Source organism: Gadus morhua, chromosome 22 (assembly GCF_902167405.1).
Source record: "Gadus morhua chromosome 22, gadMor3.0, whole genome shotgun sequence".
NCBI classification, from domain to species: Eukaryota; Metazoa; Chordata; class Actinopteri; order Gadiformes; family Gadidae; genus Gadus; species Gadus morhua.
Window position 1 is genome coordinate 6454961 of NC_044069.1, and position 22287 is coordinate 6477247.

General features: G+C 47.6%; 1 protein-coding gene across 2 annotated transcripts; it reads left to right on the plus strand.

Annotated features, from left to right (window-relative positions):
- Positions 1-230: 230 nt before the first annotated feature.
- ago3b (argonaute RISC catalytic component 3b) lies at positions 231-22056 on the plus strand. 2 transcript variants are annotated; one of them, XM_030347075.1, is made up of 20 exons: positions 231-574; positions 757-1069; positions 3163-3334; positions 3849-3969; positions 4372-4580; positions 5353-5489; positions 5982-6116; positions 7018-7123; positions 7679-7826; positions 8211-8330; positions 9801-9944; positions 11421-11587; positions 12424-12608; positions 13425-13584; positions 14007-14097; positions 14905-15099; positions 15404-15538; positions 15941-16042; positions 16472-16671; positions 17385-22056. In XM_030347075.1, exons 2-20 carry the CDS (start codon positions 1051-1053, stop codon positions 17491-17493), a joined length of 2655 nt encoding a protein of 884 aa, XP_030202935.1. In that variant the 5' UTR covers positions 231-574; positions 757-1050; the 3' UTR covers positions 17494-22056. The 2 variants fall into 2 exon arrangements, with proteins under 2 accessions (XP_030202935.1, XP_030202936.1); XM_030347076.1 differs by having other exon boundaries at positions 232-574; positions 7036-7123.
- The last annotated feature ends 231 nt before the right edge of the window (positions 22057-22287 follow it).

A 22287-nucleotide genomic window follows, 5' to 3' on the forward strand; every position in this document is an offset into this window, starting at 1 on the left:
GCATCGTTGAGACATGTTTCTATGTACATATTTCATTTCCAGTACGATCATGGATGAGCTGGAACTCATATAAACTGAAATCCTATCCCCATCCTTGGGATTCTGAGCAGCGATTGTAGAGTGTCACACAACCAATCTCGCCTCATTGACTTATGAGACTGTACACTCTTCAGTTTTGCACATGCGCAATCCTACCTTCAAAAACTCCTTATAGTCATACCGTTGTGTGAGAATGAATATATTTTCTTTAGATAATGGTCTCAATTATAATGTCGGGGAATTATCTTGTGCTTAAAATAGACACAGTTGCACCGATAAGCCCCCCAAAAACGTGCCCAATCATACATGACGTTTGATTTGCGAAACGGGAAATTACGCCGCTTCCCCGGGTCGGTATTTCCTGACGGGTTTCCCTCACGGAGGCGGAGAGGCTGGCCGGCACACTAGAGTTCACACCGGTCTCTCTACCGAGGCGAGGACGCCGGCTACCCAGGTCCTTTTCTACCGGCTCGACATCGCCGAACGACCTGTGTCATGCGGACCAGTACTCACGACGGGTCCATTTTTAAAACAGGTACAACATTGGCGTTCAAATCTGCCTGAAATTTGACTCGTACGAGGCTAATTTCCTAGCTCAAGCTAAGCTAATGACGTTAGCCGATGCTAACGCTAACCGAATTAATCTCACTCCCTCGCCGGGGAGAAATCCTCGTCCGACGAATAAACACTGATCGTTTTCCCCTCGTTTCTTTTCAGAGGTAACGCGCGGGGCGAGGCTTTGACGGACGGACCGGTCGACGGTGACACGATTAGGTCAACTTTCGACTGACAGTTGACACGAAAGCAGAGGGAAGGGAAGGAGGAAACTCTGGTGTTGGAGAGTGAACCCCTCGAAGCGGCCCGGTTCCACACAGCGACCCAAGCCGTGGGGGTGGTGGTGTGGGGGTACTCTGAAGTGACAGCCACCAGGGCTGTAACGCCAAGTCGCAGAGGAACCTGCGCTAATCTTTCCATATCGGGAGCCGGGGTGACCGGACAGAGACCCCATGAATGGAAATCGGAACATCAGGTGCGGTATTCTCGGTGGTTGCCATTCATGGCACGCCGGTTGTTTTTAAATAAGCGCGGTATGGTCTTTATGGGGCTCCACTTGGACCACCGCACATGTATTGGTTGACCGGTCATCTGTTGTGCTTGTTTGGAGCCCTACTGTGACTTTATGGGGTCAAACTTCAAAGGGCAGGGTCGCTGACGCTGTTTGAATATACTACACCGATGTTGGTCGAAAGTGAAAGTTACACAATTCTTGTATACATGGGCTGTTTCCAGTCGTCCTAAACTATAGTTGACAAATATTTGAACGGGATTGTTTAGTTATTTTTTTTATCCTTGTTGATGCTGCTGAGTGGTTGTGTCTAGTGCTGAAACCAGTCCCACTCGTTTCCTTTCTCGACGTCACGGCTGTCCGTGGCAGATGGTGATCAAGGCGGCGTCAGGTGTACTTGAAGCCTGGCTTCGTACCGTAGGTCCATCGCGGACGCCTGCACTGACTCGCATCCGTTTGACGGAGTGGCTTGTCTTTCACACCGGCTGTTGCCATGGCTACAGCAGCCATTGAATACTCCTTTTGCCACATCCACCGGTAATTGATTGTCGTCACCAGAAATAGTCAATCTACCTCTGCCCACTGGCTATAAAGGTACTTTATGTTTGGAGCACGGTAGCCTGTGCGATATTGATTGTCTGTGTGCTGGCTGTCTGGCTATCGGATTGGACATTATGGGCACGCATACAATGATGGTATCGACGAGATCGTTAGAATGAATCACCAAATTTACCTTGTATTCACCATGGTATACTGTAGTGAAATCAAACACAATTGTCTTATTGTGCGAGATTCTAGTCGGTTTCTGAATAAGCGTTATCACAAGGCAATTGGATTGTAGCTTATTGCATTCTCTTTTTATTGAATCCTTTTCTCTTTTAAGTCTGTGCTTCAATCCAAAAGAATGCCTGGTTTGTGTAGTGCAGGTGTTTTCTATCTAAACATAGTTTAAAACGTCACAAATAAATTGGAAGTACGAAAAAGATACAGCTTTTCCTTCTGGGCCCTCAAAAGATAAGTAAGACAAATGTGGACGCACCTGCCCTTCTCATCAGCCGGCAGTTGGTTGCCATAGAGAAAGGGTTACCAGGTGTGTTCTGTTGGCATGGCAACGGCACACCAGAGGGAAAAGGAGGGCCATTGGTGGGAATTTTTTTCTCCCTTGGAAGTCGTGTTTCTAAACAAGGCACAGTCTCGGATCGTTTTGTCTGAAGCACTTATTTCAACAAATGTGTCAATGCTCCACTAAACTCTGCTCAACCCCCATCTTTCCTGCCTACATGGGAACATGATCTAATTCCCTCCTAAATGTGATTATGACGTGGGTTAAGGCGGTTATCTCTTCAAAACTATGCAAATATATTAAAATTAAGTCAGGCGGGCTGCTGGCTTGTATTCCAGCTGTTAATTTAAGTGGTTGTAACATATGCTGCAACGTACTGTTTTGTTATTCTGCAGAGGCAATCTCACAATCTGCCCTTTTTTTTTTAAAACTTGCATAAGCGCTCTACGACTCTACAAACAGTGTTTTATTTTCACAGTAAGCAGTGAATTTTTCAAACAGTTGTGTTGTGTATGCTTTTTGACTTAAAACTAATCATGATTTCATACGTTTCTTAAAGTCGCCGTATTTAATATTTCGCCCTTCCCACTTAGTATGCAGTTAGTTATAATTGAAAAACTGTCTGTGCAACTGTGTGAGGCGAACTACTACTAGCTCTGCTGGGTGGTGCGAGTGGTTTTGGGCCTGTTGATGAGGTACGGGCTGGCGAGCATTATCTTATTTGTAGGATACCTCAGTTATAGTATGTGTTTTTACATCATTGAAATTAAAATCATGTGGCATTGACTAGAGCTATGTCTGGGTTACTGGATTAGGCTTCGAGCTGGTTGAAATCAGTCCCACTGCGATATATAACTTTATTCAACCCGGCGTGAGGTGCGTTCAGGCGCTCGTCTTTAAGGAGCAGGTAGGGTGAGGCTCCGGGAGGACGGGGATCGAACCCCGTACCCTCTCAGCCACTGACCTCCCGTCGTGGGTTTTGTTGTGGTCTCAGGAGCCGCAGGGGCCCAGGCCCTCTTCTCGTTGCCACGGCGACCGGGCTATGGCACCATGGGGAAGCCCATCAAGCTGCTGGCCAACTGCTTCCAGGTGGACATCCCCAAGATCGATGTCTACCTGTACGAGGTGGACATCAAGCCTGAGAAGTGTCCGCGGCGCGTCAACAGGTACACACACACACACATTCACTAGAATACACACACACACACACATTCACTAGAATACACACACGCACACACTACCCCATATACACACAAACAGGCATGCATATATACACAAGAATATACACACAAACACGCACGCCCAAATTCAAATATATATGACCATACACAGGGTATGTGTATCAAAATTATAATGTACTGTAGTATCATGCATATACGTTAGTTTCACGAAACTAATGCATAACCAGATCTAACCAGGAACTTTTTTTATCAAAAAGTCTGTGCAAGGCTATTGATAAGGGCTTAAGCAATGAATCAGATGAAGTAATAAATGCAGTAGTAAGCCTTGTGCAGAACCGTCACCTCTCTATACGCCTATACCTTATCAACCACACTAGTTCAATCAAACCCAGTATTTGTACTCTTGTCTTATCTGCGGCGTCTGGCAGTCAAGACATGCCGACGCGATGCCCTTGCTGATTACCAAACGTGTTGTTGTGGTGGTGGTGTGCTCCGTCAGGGAGGTGGTGGACTCCATGGTGCAGCACTTCAAGGTGACCATCTTCGGCGACCGCCGGCCAGTGTACGACGGCAAGAGGAGCCTCTACACCGCCCACCCACTGCCCGTGGCCACGGCTGGGGTAAGGCCTGCAGAGGCAGCGCATGCAGGCATACCACGCAGGCTGCGACCTGCAGGGATCAGTCTCACTCCCGTCTCGGTTGATTAAATTAACATCTGTCCCAGAGCGCCTTCCCCCCCCTCCCTGAAGGGGATCTTCGAGATAAAATCAACGCTCATTTCACCGACTAGATCCAGTCGTAGCTTTTGTAGTCTGCGTTCTTCCGCTATCTCTGCAAGAATCCGTGTTGGCAGTGGTTTGTGTTTTGCGACGTGAAGCTAAGCTAACGTGTCTCTCGTTGCCCCCCGCGCTAGTCCGCGAGGCTAACCCGCGCGCGTTCTAATTCTGCCCCGTCTGCATGGAGCTAGCTACTCGACAGGCTAGCGCTTGCGCTAACACATGCCCCACCCCCCTGGTCCTCAGGTGGATCTGGACGTCACGCTGCCGGGCGAAGGAGGCAAGGACCGACCCTTCAAGGTGTCCATCAAGTTTGTGTCGCTGGTCAGCTGGCACATGCTGCACGAGGTGCTGCAGGGCCGCGGGGTGCCCGAGCCCCTGGACCTGGACAAGCCCCTGAGCACCAACCCGGTCCACGCCGTCGACGTGGTGCTCAGACACCTGCCCTCCATGAAGTGAGTCCCCAGCCCCTGTGTCGCGGCCCGACGGCTTACGGCTTAGAGCGCAGGAGCTAGCCTTAGTACCTAGAATAGCATCCGACTGGGAATCTCTAGCAAGTTGTTGAGTTTCATCCGGCTGGTGGCTAGCATAGCATCTAGCTTTTGACCTAGCGTAGCAACTAGCTTAGTTCCTAGCATTGGATCCGAAGCAAGAACTAGAATTAATTCAATAATAATAAATATATTTGATTTATTTTCTAGCACCTAGTGTAATAATATCAAATTCAGTTTATTAATTAAGTAATAAAATGATATTATCATCATGTAGCACCTAGCATAGCATCTAAACTTGTATGTAGTACTGCCTCATCACCTACCATAGCTCCTGCCTCCTATCATAGCATCGTGTGTGTGTGTGTGTGTGTGTGTGTGTGTGTGTGTGTGTGTGTGTGTGTGTGTGTGTGTGTGTGTGTGTGTGTGTGTGTGTGTGTGTGTGTGTGTGTGTGTGTGTGTGTGTGTGTGTGCGCCTGCCCCATAGGCGACTCCCTTTACGATCAATGCCTCCCATTTAACCACACGCTCACTGACTTCACTGTCAGCCACCGACGATCATTGCCCACTGCCTAATTGAAGCGGTTATAAAGGTGCCTTAGCTGAAGGCCTCCCTAAAATCCAACGAACGACCCCAAAACCCAATGTCCAACCTTGTCCGTGCCTCCGTCCTCAGCCTGGCGCTGACCCACCTCCTCTCTCCCCCCCCCCCCCCCCCCCCCCCCCCCCCCCCCAGGTACACCCCGGTGGGCCGCTCCTTCTTCTCCTCCCCCGAGGGCTACGACCACCCGCTGGGCGGTGGCAGGGAGGTGTGGTTCGGCTTCCACCAGTCGGTGCGACCCGCCATGTGGAAGATGATGCTCAACATCGACGGTGAGTTGCTATGCAGACCCCCCCCCCCCCCCTCGTATCCCCAGGAGGCGTGTTCAAGATGTGTTTGAGTTTTTTAGTTAGATCCTAAGAAATCAACTGTTCCAACAAAACTACGGTCACCATTAAGACAACCAGGATGTCTCGTATCATCTGGTTATACTTTGTTAATAATGGTCCTTCACCACTCTGACTCAGTTTTACTTCTAAGGGGTTTTGACCTATATTTCTCTTTCTGAAAGGCTTCGTGGGTTTGTGTCAATTCTCAAATTACAAAGAGCATTCTTGATCCATTCATTTTTTTTTTAATAAAATGTGATAATATGAAGTGACACATGTTGCTATTCTGGGACCCTCCAACCAGAGCCAGACAGCTTTTGAATCGCCTTGCGTGGCTATCATTCAAACGTGAGTCCCATAGTAACCCCCCCCTGTTCCTCACCACGCATCGCTCCGCCCTGTTAACCCCCGCTCCCTGCTGTGTCGCCCGTCCAGTGTCCGCCACGGCCTTCTACAAGGCCCAGCCGGTCATCCAGTTCATGTGCGAGGTCCTGGACATCCACAACATCGACGAGCAGCCGCGGCCTCTCACAGACTCCCACCGCGTCAAGTTCACCAAAGAGATCAAAGGTAAGGGACCTCTCTCACTCCACCGCCGGCAGACCTGGGGGGGGGGGCACAGCTCAGTGTAGGGGTGACCGGTTCCCTCCCAAATGTCCGCACTCGGCATTCAGCCACCCGCGAAATTGTAAATAATTATACTTGAAGAAAATACTTTTTTTTTTTTTTTTTTTTATATAAACGGCGCCAACCCTGCCTGCTCGATAATGAGGGCGGATAAAAGCGTCTAGCGCTAAATGGAAAGGCCGTCGATGGGAGAGGGATGTCGCGTCCCGCTAGGGTTGGAGCATCCGATTTAGTGTGTTTCTGATGCTAAGCTTAGTTTAGCGAGGAAAGCAGCGGCGGATGAAAGCTGTGTTTTGTGAGCAACGCGAGTCACAAGCTACCGACCGGCGGTGGGTCTGTAAATTTGCGGGTCTCACAGCTGGCTTTTCCCATCCCTCGCTTCTGTGTCCATGCTTACCGCATCAATAGTGTGTGTGCGCGTCAATAGTGCATGTTCTGTAATGCGGATGTTATTCACAACCCCCTATGGATTCTCTTCTCTTGTGAATCAATGACAAAAAGTAAAAACGAGTAGACACAGTCCTCGGGATGTTGTGGATGTTGTAATACCTTTTGGGGGGGGGGGGGGGGGAAGCTGTCGAGAATATACCATGAAAAAACTATTTTCATGGTATATTAAAAAACATATTTAAACATAAATACTGAAGCTGTCGTTTCGACAGCTTCAGTATTTATGTTTAAATATGTTTTTTAATATACCATGAAAATCGTTTTTGTTTTTTTTCAGCCGTAGAAAAGAGTCAGCTTGCGCTCGTCTTAATATCACTGCAATGCCTCAACCCTAGCCTCATGTCTGATTGTAAGAAATAAAAAATGCCCTTTTTGATTATGTCTCACTCACAAGGATGTCCACCATCCGTAGGTCTGAAGGTGGAGGTCACACACTGCGGCAGCATGCGCCGCAAGTACCGGGTCTGCAACGTCACGCGCCGCCCCGCCTCCCACCAGACGTACGCTCACACTATTACACACACACACACACACACACACACACACACACACACACACACACACACACACACACACACACACACACACACACACACACACACACACACACGCACATCCCACCCCAACCCTGGCAGGACCCTTCCTATAGTCCCCGCAGTGCAGCCACACTGGGCTCCACGGGGCACCTTGGTAGACAACCACCGGCCAGCCTAAGCTCTGTGCCTTTTAACCTGGTTACGTTTGGGGTTGTCTTACGCCCTCGCAGTGACCAGCTCCTGCATCGTTGTCCGCATGTTAATGCGGCGGTGTTGGTTATGGTGATTATGTTTTAAGAAGCTGCCTTCCACCACGTCTTTTTAAAAGAAAAATTGTTGACAAAGCTAGCCGTGATATTTATCGAGCCTCCACTCTGGGGTTTTGGTTTTGTTTATTCTCCGTCGTCTTGCCCCCACTTCCCCCTTTGACATTAATGAATAACACCAAGGGGTCGATGCATGGATGGATCCTGATCAAGTGTTGACTCACCCCCCCCCCCGGCATGTGTGGGTGTGCAGGTTCCCCCTGCAGCTGGAGAACGGGCAGACGGTGGAGCGCACGGTGGCCCAGTACTTCAGGGAGAAGTACAACCTGCAGCTCAAGTACCCCCACCTGCCCTGCCTGCAGGTGGGGCAGGAGCAGAAGCACACCTACCTGCCCCTCGAGGTGAGCACAGAGAATGACGCCGGCACGCCGACTACGGTGGCCACAGAGGACCGCTCATGTCTAAGAGACTGGATTAAAATGTGTTTTATCGAATCAATGTTTTGACCCAAAGGGCCGCCATTTTAAATGTTTACTCCATGCAATTATTTTTTTGTGTATTTACTGACTTAAAGTTGTTTTTGCGTTGCATTAGATGCGTACGAAGTCAATACGTTGAGTAATTGTACGACATGTATTATTGACATTACCATATACTGTCGTTTTTTTTTTTTTTTTTTTTAAAGAGTAATTCTCGCTGCTGATTCCCCCTATCGTTATGACTCTCTGTAGAGCAGTCGGCCCTGCCTGAACCCATTGTGCCCTGGTTGTGCGTGCGTGTGTTAGGTGTGTAACATTGTGGCCGGCCAGCGCTGCATCAAGAAGCTGACAGACAACCAGACGTCCACCATGATCAAAGCCACGGCCCGCTCGGCCCCAGACAGACAGGAGGAGATCAGCCGACTGGTGAGTGGCGGCCTCAGGGTCCGCAGCCAACCAGTCGCTCCACATGACCTGGTTAAGGCTTCCTCTCCCAGCTGCTTGTGTTCCTAACTTGGGCCCTGCTTTGAAGTTAAGATGAACTTCATTAGTCCCAGATAGGACATTTGGGTGGAAATTGCCTGATCCAATTTTATTTTTTATTATTCCCTTCCTATTAACTAGTCCACAAATATGCACAGGGGTCAAAGTTCAATGTATTCAAACCTCCCCCCTCTGCCTTAACTGATTTTATACAACTAAAATATGACAGGACTTTTATTTTCTTAAACCTCAAACTTTCTACCACTGCAGGAGCTTTTATTTTCTAACTTGCTTTTACCCCAGCTGGCTGGATACATATCTAAACTGCAATTAAAATGTTGTATCCAGTGGGGACATTTTGCAATGTGAGGGTATCTGGTTTAATTGCGTTTTAGTTGGGCAGCTGTTGGGGGGCCGGGTACTTTGTCGTGTTGTATTCGGAGGAGAGCTGTTGCATGCAGCAGGTTTGCTTGGAAGTCCCATCTCCCTCCCAGGTATACACCACTATACACGGAACCTATACCGCTGAACGGGTCCCTCGTTCCCAGCGTCAGATGGCTGTCATTCAGAGCATGAATATCTGTGAATATCCAATACCTTTCTCCCTTAAAACCAACCACCTTACCAACCCCATGAACTGATATTGAGCCTCTCGATTCCTTAAATACACATCCACACAGCAACGCCATGCGGCTTTAAAGGTCACTTTCAGTTTTGATTTCGGCGGGTTCCTGGCAGGCTGTCAATATTGTTAAAACGTGTAGAACGCAGGGAACTCCACCTACCCGGGCCAACAAGTAAACGTTGGCTGTCAAGCCTACTTAAGCTTCCAGGACAACGTCACCTGAGGAGAATGTATTAGCAATGAAAAGCATGCGCTAGTTGTAAACAAAATGTCCGCGACTAACACAAACCTTAGTCAGCCAAGAACCTTGCGACTAATTAGTCGACTAGTTGTAGGCCAGAGCCGCAGGCTAGATATACAAGTGGTTGTGTTCTTTTTTGCATTTTACCAGTAACCATTTCTAGGGCTGACCCCTTTGTAGGAGGGAGTCCTGTCATATTACTACCATAGTTGTATAGATCGGTTGGCACAGGGGGGGGCTTTTATTTTTGAAAACATAATTTTTATCAGTGCTCCTTTCTAGGCTGACCCCTCCATGAGGGGCCAGCCTAGAAATTAGCACTGGTAAAAATGTTTTCAGGGGAGGGCTTTTATTTTTGAAAAAATATTTTTTACCAGTTTTCAGGGGGGGCTTTTATTTTTGAAAACATAGTTTTTACCAGTGCTCATTTCTAGGCTGAACCCTCGGGTTTTAAAACGCACACAAGAATCACACGCCCCGCCTGTTTCTCAACGGGCGGGATATCAGTGTACGTTTAACGCGCTGTCCTCCCGGTCCCGGCTCACAGGTGCGCAGCGCCAACTACGAGGCGGACCCGTTCGTCCAGGAGTTCCAGTTCCGCGTGCGTGACGAGATGGCCCAGGTGACGGGACGCGTGCTGCCCGCCCCCATGCTGCAGTATGGCGGCCGCGTCAGCTCGGAGCACTTCATGGTACCTCTCTCTCTACCCTCTATAACGTCTGGTTTACCGTGTGTGTTTTTTTTTTACCATCAACGGTATTTATTAATTTTTTTGACAAATGTGTAAGAAATTATAGTATATATCTGATATGAACATATAAGTTATATATTTTATTTAAAAAATATATATATATGTTTGGATGCGTAAAAAAATCATATATATATATATATATATATATATATATTTATTAATAATAAATGAAAATGTTAATAATTATTATTATTATGACTAAGGAATCTTAATTTCAATGAGTTACGGAGAAGGGGTGGGATTAAATAAGTGTAAACTTCTTCCCACTCCTTTTCGAACATGTTACAATTATCAAGTATTTATCATTTATGTATCTAATTATGCTTTCTATTTGCGTTTAACATCAGTAATTTGTGTATGATATATATTTTTTTGTTTTATTTTACATGTTCGAAATAAATTTCAATCAAATCAAATCAAACGGTGGCACAACAACACAGCTTGCCGCTGGAATCCAAACATAACGTGTGCTCATTTGGGATAACCTTGTGCTGTACGTTGATGTTGTACTCGCTAACGGGAGCAACCCCTGGTCTAGAGTTGCTGATATTGGTTATTCTCTAGTTTTGCGATACAATGAAGGCTAGTATAAAACAACTTTACAAGGATCTATCCACGTTGGTGTAACTATTGTATTCAACTTCTGAATCCTATGATCAGCTTTTTAGAAACCTGCTGTACCTTCGAAAACAAACAAACCAAAAATCGTCTGTGATTTGATTCCATCTTTGATTAAAGGTTGTTTAAAGGGGACCTATTATGCTTTTTCGACTTTTATGACCTATAAACGTTGTTATAATGATTGATAGTCATGTTTAACCATGCACAAAAATCGATGTAGATTTTCGGGAAACTCTTCCTCTCATCTGGGCGCTTTCAGCATTCTCTGTCAACGCTCGGTTTCGTCCTTCTCCTCCCCCTCGCCCCCCTCCTGCCAACCCAACTCTGTTGTGATTGGTTACCTTCCTTGAAGCGCGCGCGCGCAGGCAGATTTGACCAGGCATATGGGGGCGTGGCAGGAGTGCATCTACGTAGATGATTTCCCGGAAATGTGAACGAGTGAATCGCAAACGTTGTCCCGAGTGTTTAGCGCTCTGCACAGCCACCCCAGACTGTCAGCAGGGAATACGTTGAGATGCGTGTACGTCATTATTTGACACTTTAGTATGGTTGAACATGACTATCAATCATTATAACAACGTTTATAGGTCATAAAAGTCGAAAAAGCATAATAGGTCCCCTTTGAGAGCGAAAAAAAGTCTGGGAAAAAAATTATGAATTGGTTGTTGGACTGTTCGAATCAATGTCCATCGCCCAGCTGCCACTTCCTCCTGCCCTCAACACATCTCTTGTGTTTGTTTGTGTGTCCGTGTACGTCATCTCTCGTCGCCCCCCCCCCCCGCCCCGCACTGCCAGCCTCAGCAGATGAACCCTGGGCTGTCGTTGCAGAACCGCACGGTGGCCACGCCCAGCCACGGTGTGTGGGACATGAGGGGCAAGCAGTTCCACACCGGCGTGGAGATCAAGATGTGGGCCATCGCCTGCTTCGCCACGCAGAGGCAGTGCCGCGAGGAGATCCTCAAGTCAGTACTGCCCCCTGCACGCCTCCCTGGGAAACCCCTTAGCACCAGGCGTGGCGAGGATTTTATACCGAAGAAAGATATTTACAAAATAGTTTGTCCATAGTTTTGAAGGAGTTGTGGGAAAAAGAAGACATGATGGGACAATATAACCCTTTAAGGAACGCCTATATTTATATGAATTAGATATTAGGGCTGGGTATCGTGGCCAATTTCCTAATTCGAATAGATTTCGATTCATAAGGTTCTGAATCGATTAATCATGATTCGATTGAATCTGCTCTTAAATAATGAAAATGGCTCAACTGTGTTACAAAATACAAATGTACTTTATCTTTTCTCTTCATCTTAAACAACAGGTTTTGAGTGCAAACTTGTAAATTGGACAGTTTAAACTTTGCTGGAGTTGTAAACAAAACTCAAGTCTCAAAAGTGCAATTTTGAAATTAGAAAGGAATTGCAAGTGAAAGTGTACTTGTCCTACAACGCTCCATCGCTGCAAATTGCATTAAGGCATTGTTTATTAAAGTGCAAAAATAATAATAATGGTAAAAAAAAAAAAACGTATGTATGTATATATGTGTGTGTATGTATGTGTGTGTGTGTGTGTGTGTGTGTGTGTATATATATATATATATATATATATATATATATATATATATATATATATATATATATATATATATATATATATATAAAAAAAAAATCGACCTTATGAATCGATATTGCAATATTTAAATGAAATCGATCCAAAATCGATTAAATCTTTTTTTTTACCCAGCCCAATTAGATATGTTTATTTATTTATTTCAAATGGTGTAATATCCCTCCTCCTGCAGGGGCTTCACGGACCAGCTGAGGAAGATCTCCAAGGACGCGGGGATGCCCATCCAGGGCCAGCCCTGCTTCTGTAAATACGCCCAGGGGGCGGACAGCGTGGAGCCCATGTTCAGACACCTGAAGAACACCTACGCCGGCCTGCAGCTCATCATCGTCATCCTGCCCGGGAAGACGCCCGTCTACGGTACTGAGAAGCTGGGATTGGACCCCGATGTCTGCGGTCTCGCTCTAGGCATCCTTAAAGGGCTCATGTCACGCCACCAGGTGTGAGTGTGTTTAGCTGGTGCAAGCCGTTTGAAAATCATTCTCTCCCTGTGCCGTGGTGACATCACAAGTGGGCGTGTTCACCCTGATATATGAATGATGGATGAGCGACATTTGCTCTGGTCCACTGGGTAGGCTGGTAGACTGAAATATCCAGCGTACATCTAGTCGGACACACCCACTTGTGATGTCACTATGGCAGAGGGAAGGAATGACTTTCAAACGGCTTGCACCAGCTAATCACAGCCACACCCGGTGGCATGACCTGAGCCCTTTAAGAGAAAAGCCCTCACCCTCACCGTTGACTTCCCAACCTGTATCTGAATGAGGCGTTTCGTAGATGGCGCCATGTAAAAACCAAGGAAGCGTATGATGCATGGCATCTGGTGAAAGGTTTTTATCACGCTCCACCAGTTCAGGAGAAGGTTGAGGGGAAGGTTTATGGTGGAGCTGTAATTTAAAAAGATACCCCATCTCGTTTATTTCTTTATTGGTTTGCACTTTATCAATCATTCATTACACATTGCATTGCTCTGTCTTCAAGAGCCTTAGGCCCAATCCCATTTCTACCCCTTACCCCTTCCCCTTACCCCTTCAAAACTAGGGGGAGGGGGAAGGGTAAGGGGTAGAAATGGGATTGGGCCTTAATGGCTCATTGTGAAATGACCAGCTCTGTGCTGGTCATTTAACGTCATGATGGTTGAACCGGCTCCACCGTGTCCCTCCCCCCAAACAGCGGAGGTGAAGCGTGTGGGAGACACCCTGCTGGGCATGGCCACCCAGTGTGTCCAGGTGAAGAACGTGGTGAAGACCTCCCCGCAGACCCTGTCCAACCTCTGCCTGAAGATCAACGTGAAGCTGGGGGGCATCAACAACATCCTGGTACCGCACCAACGGTAAAACCGCCGGCTGCCGCAAGAGGCTCAAGACTCACTTGTTCGGATACACCTAGCCAATTATCCTTCTTCTGACAGATGTTACTTAATCTAAGTCGATTTGGATTAGTGTCTGCTAAATGCCCTGTATGTAAATGTACACCACATCCCCTTCTGAATGCCTCACCCACTCAAGCGATTCAGTTTCTCTTTTGGTAGAATTTCTCAAACTAAACTGGAAACGGGGTGTAACTCGACCACCTGCAGAGTTTAGGCCTTCAGAGATAGAGAGAGCAAGTCCCCTCGTGTTCCATTCTTTATATCGGGAATGCGCGTTAACAATATGCAAATGGGATGGGGCGACCCACCCCTTCCATACAGCATGATTCCGGTTGGTTCTGAGGGTGGTGGTCTCATTCTGCTCTCCCCCCTCCCCCCAACAGCCCCTCCGTGTTCCAGCAGCCCGTCATCTTCCTGGGCGCTGACGTCACCCACCCCCCTGCCGGCGACGGCAAGAAGCCGTCGATCGCAGCGGTAAGGACCTCCACCTCGTCCCCAGGGTTCACCCCAGCCGTCCCTCAGTCGATCACAACGTGTTCGTAATGTATGTTCATGGAACGCCGCGCGGCTGTTGGCAGGCCTTTCTCTTTGTGGTGGTGGTGGCACCGTAGCTGTTAAGACGCACAGAAAGCTGGAGGGGAAAGCGATTTCCTTGGAAGCTCTGTGTGTGACTCATATCGCCCATGAAACGGATGGCTGATTTAGTCATTGGCGAGGAACTGCTTTTTCATGGGTTTAGAACATTTTTGGTCGCGATCCAGCGTCGGCTCCAAACCCACCAGTGTAGACACTGTTGTTTTTTAGAGACGTAGGAGCAGGGAAGACGACGCGTTCTCACGCACTGGCCATGATTGTTAAGGTATAAACCAAATGCCTGTGAACAGCCACCAGGCCTTCCTGCCTATTCTGTTCATCTGATTGTCAACGTTCCTTTCAATTCAATTCGACTTTTATAGCCCTTAATCACCATTACAGTCTCAAAGGGCTTGACAGGCCAAATATTTATGACGACCCTGTGACCCAAGAAAAATAAATAAAAACTCCCTTTAAGGTGACACATTAAACCATCAGGTGTGAGTGTGATTAGCCGTTACAAGCCTTTTGGCTTGTAACGGCTAATCACACTCACACCTGATGGTGTAACACGTCACCTTTTCAATCAGTGAGGGGGAGAAACCTTGAGAAGGAACGCAGAGTGGTGGGGGATCCCTCCTTCCAGGGATGCTCCCTACCTGTCCTCGCTCCTCCTGTCAACGCCTTGCTCTCTCGTCCCCTCTGGAGGTGGTGGGCAGCATGGACGCCCACCCCAGCAGGTACTGTGCCACGGTGCGGGTCCAGAGGCCCAGGCAGGAGGTGATCCAGGACCTGGCCTCCATGGTGCGGGAGCTGCTGATCCAGTTCTACAAGTCCACGCGCTACAAGCCCACGCGCATCATCTTCTACCGGGACGGAGTCTCGGAAGGACAGTTCAGACAGGTACCGGCCGGTACATGAAGGAAGCCATCGATGAAATCCCTTATTAACTCCTGTCTGTTGGCTGGCTACATTCCAAACGATTAGCTGAACGCGGATCCTGTGAGGACCGCTTTAAAGAGGAACCCCAACGCTTGTATTGAACTGCTTTGGTTGCCAGCCAGGGTTTATACTGCCCCTGCCGAGGGGCACTATTCTTTAAGTACATCATCTTACTAGACCTCATTCAACCAGTGACCTTCAGTGAGGTTTCGTCATTGAAGCGACGGCAAAGTGACGGTAGAGCGGGCGCGCTTTCCCCTCCCAGGTGCTGTACTACGAGCTGCTGGCCATCCGGGAGGCGTGCATCGCCCTGGAGAAGGAGTACCAGCCGGGCATCACCTACATCGTGGTGCAGAAGCGTCACCACACCCGCCTCTTCTGTGCCGACCGCAACGAACGGGTGAGAGTGGCCCACACCGCTTCCCCCTAATCGATGATATGGATTTAGAGGAGATAAAAGTCTGTGGTTTTTGTAATCAAGCTAGGGGAAATGGATTAGAGCGACAGCCTTGTGTTTGTCTTCCGGGGTACAAAGAGGGATTGAGAATGCAATGGCTTTCTACTCGACGGACGCAGCTTCTGATTGGGCAAACGGGGCTTTGCGTCTCTGCTTGGGGAGAAAGAATGATCTCTAGTACCCCCTGACTTATCGTGTGTGTGTGTGTGTGTGTGTGTGTGCGTGTGCGTGTGCGTGTGCGTGTGTGCGTGCGTGCGTGCGTGCGTGCGTGCGTGCGTGCGTGCGTGCGTGCGTGCGTGCGTGCGTGCGTGCGTGCGTGCGTGCGTGTTTGTTTGTTTACGTAAGGTGGGACGAAGCGGAAACATTCCTGCTGGCACCACGGTGGACACGGACATCACCCACCCCTACGAGTTTGACTTTTACCTCTGCAGTCACGCTGGGATCCAGGCAAGGGTCCTATGTTTACCGTCTGTCGCTCCGGCTCTGACTTGCTCTCTCTCTCTCACACACTCGCATGCTCTCCCTGAGGTTGGCACTTGACCCAGTCTCTTTCTATTCTGTCTCTCCTTGACCTAACATGAACCTGTCTCTCTTTCTCTGTCTCTCTCGCTCTGTCCTGTCTCTCGTTCTAACTTGAACATGCTTGTCTCATCGTCCCAATTTCTGTCTCTCTTTCTTGGTCTCTCTGTCCTAACTTCTGTCTCTCTCTCTCTGTCCCTCTAGCTCTCTCTCTCTCTCTCTCTCTCTCTCTCTCTCTCCCTTACTCGAACATGCATGTTTCTCCGCCCTATCTTCTCTCGTTCTCTCTCGGTCTCCGTCCATCTCCCTCTATGTCTCTCGTCCTAACTCAACCCTCTCTCCCCCCCCCCCCCACAGGGCACGAGCCGGCCCTCCCACTACCACGTCCTGTGGGACGACAACTGCTTCACGGCGGACGAGTTCCAGCTGCTCACCTACCAGCTGTGCCACACCTACGTGCGCTGCACCCGCTCCGTGTCCATCCCCGCGCCCGCCTACTACGCACACCTGGTGGCCTTCCGCGCACGCTACCACCTGGTGGACAAGGAGCACGACAGGTGAGCCGCAACACGCGCACGGAGGGGCGTGGGTGTGTGTGTGCGTGTGTGTTGGTATAGGAGTGGCAAGGTATTTAACTTAAAGATTCTTCTAGTAGTCTGACTGGTGTGTCAGCATTCTACAGATGTTTCCTTGATGCGTAATAGATGGTTAGCTTCACTCTATTCACCCGCAAGCGGGGGAAGTGAATTCTCCTCAGGATGGTCAAACTGAGCGGTCGCATTAAAAAGGGTCGGGATAGTGTTGGGGTTCAGGTGTTCTGGGTTCGATCCCCAATGTCTGCAGTCTAATCTGTAGGCACCCTCGAGCAAGATGTCCCCTAAAACCTAATCCCTGCTCCTGGATGAACGGTATCTGAAGTCGCACCAAAATCTGCTCAATAATGAGTGTCTGTTAAAAAACGAGTTTCTGCCAAATAATAAGTGTCTGCCAAATAACGAGTTTCTGTTAAATAACAAATTCCTGCCAAAAAAACGAGTTTCTGCCAAATAATAAGTGTCTGCCAAATAACGAGTTTCTGCCAAATAACGAGTTTCTGTTAAATAACGAATTCCTGCCAAAAAACGAGTTTCTGCCAAATTACGAGAATCTGCTTGATATTAGTATAGAAATGGCAGCACAGAACAGTGTGTGTGTGTGTGTGTGTGTGTGTGTGTGTGCGTCTCCCTGGTGCGGGCCTCACCCTTCCCTCTCTCCCCCCCTCCCCCCCCAGTGCGGAGGGCAGCCACGTGTCGGGCCAGAGCAACGGCCGGGACCCCCAGGCGCTGGCCAAGGCGGTGCAGATCCACCACGACACCCTGAGGACCATGTACTTCGCCTGAGGCCCCCGACCCACCCCACCACCAGTATACACGCCCCCCTCCCCCTCCTCACCCTCCTCTAAGGACAAGCCTACCAGGTCCAGCGCTGGCGGCATCCCCCCCCACACACACACACACGCGTAGAACGCCAGACTGTTGGGATATATATATACATATATATCTCTATATATTTATATATATATATATACACACAGGACAAGCCAGAGAGGAGAACAGCCACAGTATGCAATACCAAACCAGCCAATCGTTTACATTCTGCCCCTCCCCCTCCGTCAGATCCACACTTATCCCCTTCCTCCTCCACTCCTCCTCCTCCTCCTCTGGTGTCGTTCGACCACAACGGCTCCATCAGCTCTGACGTCGGCGGGTAGCGGGGGCGCGGTCCTAGCCGCTACTCTTAGCTAGCTCATCCAAACGTTTTTCTTTCGTCTCTGGTGTCTCAGTCCCGGAGGTAGGTGTTAACGGTTCTGTTTGTGTCGGTGCTCCCGAGAGGTAACGGGAAACGCTATGAAATGCTCTGCAGCCTACGGCGATTAGCCCTAATCATGCTGGTTTATACTGTCCATGTTTTTATCTGTGTGTGTGTGTGTGTGTGTGTGTGTGCATGTGTGTGTCTCAGCTTGCCCTGCTGCAGCACTGTACGGGTGTTAGGCCTGTTTTAGCAGTAACGTCCCTCACTAGGGGCCAAGCCTGGTAAATAATGGTGGAACTATTGTGAAATGTGCGGCGTTGGCGCTTTCTCAAAACGACACGGCAACAAAAACAAGGCCACCTGCTCCTCCAGGTCGTTTTACTCATGTGTGTGTGTGTGTGTGTTTCAGTTTGTGTGTGTGGTTGCGTGCGTGTCCCTTTAACGTAGGACAACAATAAGAGGGAGGGTAGACTTGTTGCCCTGGCAACCGCTAATGAAATCTCTAGAATGTTTGTGAAGGCGGTCGCCTGTGGTCCAACGCTGGGACTCCCGACGCCACGTTGAGGGGCGGGCAGAGCGAAGGGAGAGCGAGGGTCGAGGGGAAAAAGCCTCTTCAAAGATGATATCGGTACAGCTCTGTCTGCCCCCCCCCTTTTTTTAATTTTTAGTTTATTTTGCGCCATTTCCTTCCGGTTATCGTTTTTAATTTGAATTAACATTTATGTTCAGCAATAGATCTCAGTGGAGGGACGGATCTTTCTTTTCGGTGTTATATTTCAATACGTACGTTGGCGAGTCGACTGTCGTTCCTGCAGTGCAATAAGGCGCTTGAGGCGAGGCCCAGAGTGTTCCAGCGGAGGGAGGGATCTTGGTATTTGAAGGCGCTGACTGTTAGACCTTCCCCGTTTCAGTATCACAGCGTTGTCGGTCTGTTTGGTTTGGATGTTGGCGAGGTGAACGTGAAGAGGCATTCAAGGACTTCAGAAAGTATTGGTCGCGTCGACAGCGGTCGGCGTCTTCGTGACCCGGGCTGGTCGCACGAGGAAGATGTGACGAGATTACGATAAAAGTGCCTGATGGGGTTAACGAGAGAGCCTCGGGAGTGGAAACGGAAAAGGTGTTTTGAAGAATGTTCCGGGCCCAGATGCTGTTGTAGGGGGGGGGGGGGGGGGACTGTGAGCCCCTCGGCAGAGCAGATGGGGCCTCCAGCGTGGAGGAAGCCCACACTGACCCCCCCCATGTGATGTTCGGGCGGTGCTGGTCGAGGTGTAGACGTCTCTACGGAGGCTTGTCTTTGATCAAGTTATGGTGCAGAGGTTCCACTTGGCGCGTCTGTTCACGTACAAGTTCACAATTTAGTTGCGTTTTTGTCCGAGCGAGATTAGGACTGGGGTTTGTCTGACATTCTTTACCGCAAATACTAGTTTGGCTAGGTCTAATTCAACCGTTTCTAAAACAATACTTGAACCAAATGACATCCTTCTTAGAAAAATCTCTCTCTCTCTCACACACAGATACTTTATCGCATTACCGTCATATCTAGCCGAATTCTGATGGATCACCGATCCCTTTTCAAGTACTTCTTCATGCCAATAGAATGTCAACATGGTGCTGACTGACAGGTCACGTCACAGTGACCCAACTGTGGAAGGCCCTTTCTCGGGTGTAGCCTTAGCAGTACTAACCTCCTTCAAATGAACTACAAAATGTCGTGTTTCACTCAGACCAAAAGGAAAGTGCCTGCCTGTTTATTGGATGACCGGGGTGGTGGTTACCTAGGAAACGTAGTGAAGGGATAGGTTCCGGCCCACAGGCGTTTGGCTTTCCCACGGCTTACAGTGCCAGTTGCTTATTATCCGAACCAAATGAGCTGCTACGAGTGAAACTTTATAGTACATTGAATATCACATCGAATATTGTAGGTTACATTGTTTAACGAGCGGACATATTTAAACGGCACTTGTGAGATTCGATCATGTGATGAAAATGTTGGAACGGAAGACGCCGAAACATCGTTTGTGACAAAGAAACTCTAGAGAAAGATCATTAATCTTGAGTAGAGTAGTTTTTATAATATATAAATATATATCGTGCGACGCCTCATGGTTCTAATGTATGCTGAAACCGATTTTAGAGTAGTGATCCGGTCTGTTCCATCCCGCCCCCTCGTGGGTTTGGGTCCGGGTCCAAGCTGAGCTGCCTCTTGACGTCGGACCTTAAAGCAGCGATTTGCGCGAGTTTTACTTGAAGATCGGCAAAAAACGAAACGGAGACTGGCGTGCTAGCATGTAGCTAGCCGTAGCTACTCTGCGTCTCCCGGAGTTCTCTAGAATGTGTGTGCAGCCACGATGTATTGGAGAGTCTCTTTGACGCATGCTGCAGCTGAGGCAGGGCATTGGTTATTGGCGCGAGAGCAATGGCCGCCAAGCAGTGTGTCTTCAAAGTGCTTAACATCCGATGCCTTTTACTCAAACCATTCGAAAAAAACATTTTTTTAAAATTCTTGAATGGAGAAAAAAAAAAATATTTATACTTAAAGATATTAATATAATGCACCCATACTACTTATTTTTGCTAACAAAAAAAAATCCTATATGACATAGAGATAATTAAGTAGGACGTTAATAATGAAATAATAGTAATAGTCACTAATAATTTATCCCAGTTGAAATAATGCAATAGGTTTACTGGTCAACCATGGAGGCGATGGCTTTGCTGCATTGACTTACTTAATGGATGGTTCTTCTTTTATTGTATCGTTTTAGTTTTGGGAAGGTTGTTTTTGTCCTGTAATAAGCAGACGAACTTTCAACCCCCCTCAAACTTGTGTTTGTTTGTATTCGCTTAAACCCAGGGACCTGTAATGAAACCTCTCCTTCCACTGTTCAGTTGTTCTCTCTCTCTCTCTCTCTCTCTCTCTCTCTGTCTCTCTGTCTCTCTGTCTCTGTGTGTGTGTGTTGTAATGTCAAAGAAGTGAATGACTGTGATGGCCCCGCTAACATGGGGGCCACGTCTGACGTCTCGATGCCTCTACACTGTACAGATTCTCTCTCTTGGTCGTGGGAGGTGGGTTGAAAGTTTGTCGTCGGACAGAATCGTCCTCAATAGACTGTGCCTTTCCCAGATGGTGCTGAAAACGAGTCAAATCAAAGATGAAATCTTAACATTCAAATAAATAAGTAAAATTATGTTTTGGGCGGTTTAGCCCGTGTCTACATTGATAAGTATATATATTGACACATGACTATACTGTAAGATGTGATATGTGTATGTATATGTATGCTTTGTGTGTGTGTGTGTGTGTGTGTGTGCGTGTGTGTACCTCTGACATATGCCAAGAATACAGAATATGCAGACCTGCTCAGTGTGGATCTAACAGGACCAAAAGGTCGGTGGGAATTGGTCACAACAAGCCGGGCACTCAAAAGCACAACCTGCAAATTAGCATTTCTAAGCCGGGTAACTTGTACACACACGTTTTTCGCTCCAAAGGTAACAAGTAGCTAAATGTCATGTAGCATCTAATTTATTTTAAACCCGTTTTCCCCTAATATGTTTAAAGATCAAAGTATACTTTCCTCCCACTTTGCCTGGGCAGCAATAACCAACGTTTTTGTTTTTAAACGCTTGTGCAATGTGTGTTGTATGCATTACAGTTGGCCCAGATTATCCCGCAAGTCAATTCTTATTTTTAGACCAACCTTGTCTTATTACTCTTGTAACGTTGTTGTCATTAGCCGGGGCCATTGTAAGTGTGTGGTTCATTGGGGGACCCTCAAATTTCATACGTACTATTTATACACAAGTTTACAGAGATTACGATACGATTGAGTTTTGGTCCCATGATGAGTGCCCATTTCCCATGTAGCCGATAGCATTCCCCACAAAAAGGAAATTGGTCAATTCTACACTTCTTACGGTTGGCTGCATATCATATTCAAATAATGATGAAACGTGATGTTTTGGTTACACAGTAAATTGTGCTTTTATGTTTTGTTTGCTTGACTATGAAATGGTGTCACTTTTAGAAGTATACTTGTATGTCAAGACCTGTTTTGTCTTAACACTTAACTGATACTGGTCCTAAGTTGAGCCTTTTTTTGGTCGTCATATTTAATTGTTTTGATTAAATATTATATGAATGAAAGCTACTCGAGTGTTTTTGATCTTTAAACAAACTGAAACAAGATGTTACAAAGGCTAATACAAGTTGGCAAAGCCACATCAAAATCGATATTCAGAAATGAATAGCATCATGAAATCAATAAAAAAAAATGGAAATGCCATTTTGCTTGAATTTTGGCATGTTATTGTGATCTAATACTTGACCTGTTACACATGTTTTGGCTATATTTAAATTAATTTAATATAAAAAATACATA